The 6856-nt window shown below is 32.9% G+C and overlaps 3 protein-coding genes across 3 annotated transcripts in view; 2 read left to right on the forward strand and 1 right to left on the reverse strand.

The window, feature by feature from the left end:
• The window catches only part of HELRODRAFT_193843 (hypothetical protein), a 3359-nt gene extending 2596 nt beyond the window's left edge, over positions 1 to 763 (reverse strand). The window contains exon 1 of the mRNA XM_009029605.1: positions 25 to 763. Coding sequence (XP_009027853.1) covers positions 25 to 208 — 184 coding nt within the window. The 5' untranslated portion in view covers positions 209 to 763. The remainder of the gene's footprint in view (positions 1 to 24) is intronic.
• A 2132-nt stretch (positions 764 to 2895) lies between these two features.
• On the forward strand, positions 2896 to 4622 carry HELRODRAFT_87830 (hypothetical protein; the record flags this gene model as incomplete). The annotated part of the gene is made up of 2 exons (XM_009029527.1): positions 2896 to 3311; positions 4274 to 4622. 2 exons carry the CDS (start codon positions 2896 to 2898, stop codon positions 4620 to 4622), a joined length of 765 nt encoding a protein of 254 aa, XP_009027775.1.
• A 245-nt stretch (positions 4623 to 4867) lies between these two features.
• On the forward strand, positions 4868 to 6607 carry HELRODRAFT_180295 (hypothetical protein; the record flags this gene model as incomplete). Its single annotated transcript, XM_009029606.1, has 3 exons — positions 4868 to 5592; positions 5740 to 6175; positions 6302 to 6607. 3 exons carry the CDS (start codon positions 4868 to 4870, stop codon positions 6605 to 6607), a joined length of 1467 nt encoding a protein of 488 aa, XP_009027854.1.
• Positions 6608 to 6856: the final 249 nt, after the last annotated feature.

Genomic DNA, 6856 nt, shown 5'->3' on the forward strand with positions numbered 1-6856 from the left:
TATACAACTATCAAATTACTTTACCTAACTTCCGGTTGACATCTCTCTGCACATTCGCGGTCAGCTTTCTCGTTTCGGAAATGACCACTTCGACGTCATCAACTAATTTCTCCGCCCTTGACCTTTCAACTTCTGAGCAGGCGTACAACTTTTGATTTGCATGCTTCCACTCAGGTTCCACAAATTTTTGACGCGGTCTTTGAATCATTTTTTTTTTGGGATTACAAAGATTTATAATTAAACGATTGGTTATTTTAAATTTTTCTAATTAAAATTATTTTGGTGATAAAATATTTTTTTGTTAATAAGTTCGTCAAACAAAATTTCAGTTTTTAAAGTTTGTAAAATCCTAAAATTAATATTTTCATCTCGCTTCAGTTATTTTAATTCTCAACAAATTTCCATCATAGTATTAAAGTTATTTCCAAGTTATCTATCGGAATATTTTTTAATCAAATTAACTTTTATTAATCAATAAATTTACCGTAAATTTAAAATTCATTTTGTTACCACATTAACTGAACATCTTATAACACACGTAGGACAGATACAGATATAGTTAGATAGATATCATATCATATTTAATGACATTTGAATTTATAACCAATAAAATCATTTTGGTTAGGTTTATTCTCTATATTATTAATTTTAATTAAAATAAACTTATTAATTTTAATTAAAATAAACAAATTTATTAAAGTTATTCAGTAGGATTATGAATTTTAAATTATAATTTTAAAATTAACGCACTGAAATACAGGAAATATAATACACTGTACACACACACCTTATATGATATAGCACTTGTCTTATTTACACTCGTTGCTTAGAGATTGTTGCTAGGTCGGCCGATAATTAGGAATGGATGAATGAATGGATGTAAATTTACAGATGTAAGCATGTAAAAGCATGTTAATGGGTATGTAATTGTGTAAAAATTTCAATACGTAATCCTGTGATGGTGCAAATAGACGTGTAACCATTTAAACTGGCAAATATATGTAGAATTCACTGCACCGTTATTAATATATTATTATTACTATTATGAGTATAATAACGATAATAATAATTTTATTATTTTATTGTTTTTGCTGTTCCTTGATCTTATTTTGAGGCGTTTTATGAGATTTTAAACAGAAACAGCAGCAATTAAACCAAAAGTCTACACATTTTTGACGTGAGAAAGATAACTTGCCAGATAAATTTCTTTTCAAACGTTTATATAAGTTTTTTTTACTAAGAAGATTGTTAAATGTATGTATATTATTTGTACTTTTATTCACACACACGCACACACGCAAACACTCACATAAACACACGCACGCATACACATACGTAAACACAAGCACACACCTATTATATACATGCAATATATAATTTAATGTGTTGAATTTGATAAACTTAGTTTACATTCAGAATAAGAAACCTATTTAGTTACAAACCACAAAACAGCATATTGTATCATCATTGCAGAGTTAAAAATTCTGCCTAACTTATTATAATAATAATAATAATAATAATAATTATTATTATTTTTATTATTATTATTAATCTATGCTTTAGGTGTTGTTATTTACATTTTATTATCTATTATTTTTTATGCTGTTTTTTTACGTCAAAACAAACTAATAGTACAAACGAACGAACGAACAAACAAGCAAACGAACTATCAGTTTTTATACAACGTTTTTCTAATTGGCTAAACCTCCAGCTAGCTGTCAATCAAAATTAAGAACCGAAACAATTGACATCAGCAGTTGCAACAGTTTAAAAAAATTATGCACTCCTTGTTAATTAGAACCTATAATAACACTTGCTTATTAAAATTATTCTTCATTCTGTATTACTTAACTAGATATACTATCAAAATATATCATGTATGATGTATATCCTATATCCATTTATATATATCATGTGATACATTATGCAAAGGTATATACAACGTAAGAGATGTTATACAAAATACACACTGTATAAAACATACTCGGTGTGACATACATTTCTTACGTATTATACAAGAGAAAGATAAGAATGATTTTACACATGTCATTACTTAGAATGTATATCTGTTTCAACACAAATTAGCGAGCTAGCACGAGATTTAAGTTAGCACTGGATGGCGATAGATCAACAACAACAACAACAACAGCCAAATGTAAAAGAATGCCTGCAGGAAGCAATAAAAATAGGGAGGTAGTCACTGTTAATTTGTTTTCGTTTAGATTTAATTTGAAACGTTTTGTCATCGTAATAGTTGTCCTCATTTTGGCTGCTTGCCTCTGTCAGATTCTACCCAACATCGATATTTGTTATGATAAAATTGGTAAAAGTTCGAGACCTACATACCAATTCTGGCGTAAAAATCAGCTTAAAGAATACGCTATATCCTCAGGGCTGAGTGTTGGGAAGGACGACGGCATGAGACGTTTAACAACAACGCCATTATTAATAAGTTTCCTAGTTAATTCAGTATACGAAACAACGACACTCAACCAGACCGCACTGACCACAACGACAAAATACACAACAACACTAGCAACTACGAATACGACAAGCAAGCGTTCGATAATGTCCCACCCATTGGACGGACCAGTTGTTCATCCACATCCATTCAACTTCACCATCAACCAGCCCAACACCTGCCAACAACAAGAGATGTACCACGTAATAAAAGTACTAAACTATCCAGAAACATCTAGTTGGTGGGATTTTAATGGATTCGCAAAAACATCCCCAAACAGCAGCAGCAGCAGCAAGAGTGGTCACAGCAACACCGACAACAACAGCACACAAACGCTATTCAAAGAAGTCATCAACAGCAGTGATTCCACATCAACGAACGAAACCCTAAAACCAAAGACAACAACCTACTCAGCAGGTACAAAACAAACAACAATGAAAAAACTGTTTGCCATTGTTTACGTTCATTCAGCCCCAGGAAATTACAAACGAAGGCAGCTGATCAGAGAGACCTGGGGAAATCCAATCTACCATATTTGTCCCATCAAAATCCTTTTTTTCATTGGCCTCCCAAAACCGAAAGAAGATACGCAATGGTTTTTAAAGCAGGAATCAGACACTTACAAGGATATTATCCAGGAAAATTATTACGACGACTACCACAACCTGACGTACAAAGCGGTGGGAGCGATGAAGTGGGTCTCTGAGTACTGCAGCCACGCGAGGTTCATCATCAAGACTGATGATGACATCGTCGTCAACATTTTCCTTCTCTTCAACTACCTCGACAAGCAGATGCTTACAACGAATACAATATTCTGCCGCGTGTGGAGTAGGATGTTGGTCATGAGGTGAGCAGGGATGCTGTTTAATACATTCCTTTTCCTTATGTTTATTAATTCATTAATCACACGTTCATCAATAATGAAATGACGATGCAATTTTTAATTCGTTCAATGTTTCAATCTATCAGAGTGTAGGCTGGATCGAGAATTTTTTTCATAAATAGCCGTCTGGAAATAGAAAATCATTAAAAATGATTCAAATTTCATTAACTGTACAAGCGTTGAAGTGATTAAAATTAACTTTTTTACACACACAAAACAACACTCCTAACGTTGTTTAAAAAATTTCAAATACACATTTTATAAAAATCTTTTATAAATCCATTAATGTTAACGAATCAATGCCATAACCGATAGCTCCACATTAACGTACGATAAAAATATTCAGGCAGTTTAGATATAAAGCTGTGAAATTTTCACAATTAATTAAATTTTTATCAGAAGTACAACCATCTGAGTTACGAGGCATTGAAACTCGTCACATTCATATTACTTTTAGTGTAGACATTTGTACACTGGAGAGCAATTTTTAAATTTAGTTATCAGCGAGTATCTCAGACTTGTGAGAAATTCGAACAAAACTTTGTACTGAGAACTTGACTATGCCCTAACGATTTATTGTCTTCATCTTTTCTTGTCTCTACACTTTTTCGTTAGTAACTTTTGTTTTATTCATTTGTTTTATTTCATGATTTTACTAAATATCAGAAATAAAATAGTTTTAATTTTTTGTCATATTAGGAGTAATATGAACGGTGTAGCTAAATTTATCATTTCACAAGATTATCATCATCATTCTATCATTGTCTCAACGTCATCATCATCGTCGTTGTCATCATCATCATCGTCATCGTCTTCGTCATCATATTACAAATTCCAATCACTCTTAAACCAACCGATGCCACAAATATCATTATAATCGTCATAACCGTCAAAATTTTAAACTTCCTAACCAACAACAATCACAGAGAGGGCAAATGGAAAGTGGACGTAGAAGATTACCCGGATGAACTCTACCCGAGGTACTGTTCAGGGAGTGCCTTCGTCATGACCTCTGACCTCGCCCAGAAACTCTACAACACCTCACACTACGTGCCATTTTTCTGGGTCGACGACGCCTACCTAACCGGCTTCCTACCAAGAAAACTCACCAACGTAACGCACGTTTCTCTTCAGAAATACTACCACTTTCAGTTCTCACTTTTTATGACAGGTAGTACGGCAAAAAAGTTCATGTTCATACATTCTTACATCGAGTTATTTACGAGGAAACTCTGGAGAGATATCGTTAAACTCGAAGTCGGCTCGATTTCGTGAACTGGACTTTGAATTTTTGTTTAATTGATTGATTGAATTGTTTGTTCATCTCGCTACACTTTAATTATTTTCATCGGTGCACTTATAATTTGTTTCGGATTTGTTCTGGTTTCAATATTACAATGTATGCACTAGGTATATGACTTCAAAAACAAATTTTGTAAAATTGAAATCGGCATGCCAAAGTTTGATGAACTTTTATATAAAAATAATAAATATAGCGAAAATTCATTATTTTTGTTGAAATGTCTTATAAACAATCTTCACTTTCTGTTACTAAAAATAAAGACAAATGGTCAAGTAATTTGAAAAAATTTCAAAACACTCTTAAGAGAAGAAACAAAGTCAGCATTGGGATCAAACCTTTGTATTCACATTCCAGAATGCCAAAAGAGTGGATGATAATTGGTTGCTACTTAGGCTTGGCCTCTACTGAAAAGTCTAGATTAAAAAGAATTACAACACTCAAACAAGAAATAGAGCAATTGTGGAGCTTGTTGAATTTTCCAATACTATCTTTGCGTTCAGTAGGCAGAAAAATTGAAACTTTACTTAAAAAGTATGATACTCATTTGAAAAAACCTGTTGGTGACATGCGTGAGCAATTTGATAAGTTGTTTGATGTCACAAACAAAACTGGTCAATGGCTATGTGCAGAAGACAAAAAATTTTACCAAATTCAAATTCAGAGTAGAGGTAAGACAGGATATGCAACAACAAAAATTGCCAGTCAGAGTACAATTCACCGATCAAAACGAAAAATTGCTGGAAAAGTTAATGATAAACTAGAACAAAAAGACAGTTTTGAAGAAAGTTCTAATGACTCAAGTGACAATGAAGATTCTCAAAGTAGTTCTGATGACTCTGAAGCAACACAGTCATCCATTGAAAGCTTTGATCAGAGCACACATCTGAAGCAATCTCAACAGTCTACGTTTAGTGCAGTTTCATTAGTACAATCTGGGAAGCTGTCAGTTTGAAGAGCTGCCATAGTTAGCACAATTTTAAACAAGTCCGGTGTTAAAATAACAACTCCTTCTCAGTCAGGTGTCTATAGAGCGGTATACAGAGAAGCAAGTAAAGTAATGAAAACATTAATGAATACTTTGTGGAATAGCTCATGGTGTTTACATTTTGATGGTAAAATTATTAAGAAAAAAGAACACCAAGTAGTTTTATTAAGAAATGAAGTAAAAGAAGTGAGGCTTGCTGTCTTAGTGTTACCAGATGGAGAAGCTACTACTATTGCATCTGCTATTCAAAAAACGTTAAATGATTATAATCTATGGGCAGCTATAAAGATGATAGTGTCAGACACTACAAATGTTAATACTGGGTCAAAGTCTGGTGTTGTGGTGAGACTTCAGAAACTTTTTGTTCAACACGGTGAATCTGCGCCAGTTTTTATAGGTTGTCAGCACCACATACTTGATTGTGTTCTTAGACACGTGTGTGATGCATTGCTTGGCGATTCAACTGAGTCTCCTAACATGAATTATCCATTTGTGAGTAAGATACTTAAAGATTATGAAATGTTAAAAAAAGATTTGGAAGTAAAGCAAAGAAATGTACTCCAAATCTAAAAGAACAGGAAGTAGGCTGGAGAGATGATATGAAGTTTTTGCACCATCTAATTTGCGTTTTCAAGCATTTTAAGAATTTTCAACAAATGCCAAAAGTTAACTTTAAAGCACTCCCTGGTATCAGCAATGCCCGATGGAATTCTCGAGCAATTTTTGCATTGTTGGCTTTCATACTATTGCCTGATGAACGAAAGAACCTTCAGAAATTGTGTGAATTTATCTGTGAACAATGGAGTGATGCTTGGTTTAGTGATCATTATTACAGAACTGAACAATATGAATTTCTTTTATATGCTGTTAATGAATATCCTAAGGCGTTGCGCTGTTTTCAAACTCATTGGTCTCAAAGTCCATCTTCCATACACACTCAACGCAGCAATGTGTGTGCAGAAAGAGCGATAAAAGTTCTACAAGATATTGCTCCTCTTTGCCACTCATCTGAGAAACTAAATTTACGTTTTATTTTTACAAATAAAAGTTTATGAAACCATACTTGAAATAATTGACAAATGGCAATTTTTTAAATACTTTAAAATGTTTAGTGGGTGACATTTTTCAACTTTTTTAATAATTTTGATATGGTTTTGTGTTTTTACAATAAAAAGTCATCAATTGATGGTTGTTCTGAAGTCATATACCTAGTATGCACAT

The sequence above is a fragment of the Helobdella robusta genome, assembly GCF_000326865.2.
Source record: "Helobdella robusta unplaced genomic scaffold HELROscaffold_60, whole genome shotgun sequence".
Taxonomy (NCBI): Eukaryota; Metazoa; Annelida; class Clitellata; order Rhynchobdellida; family Glossiphoniidae; genus Helobdella; species Helobdella robusta.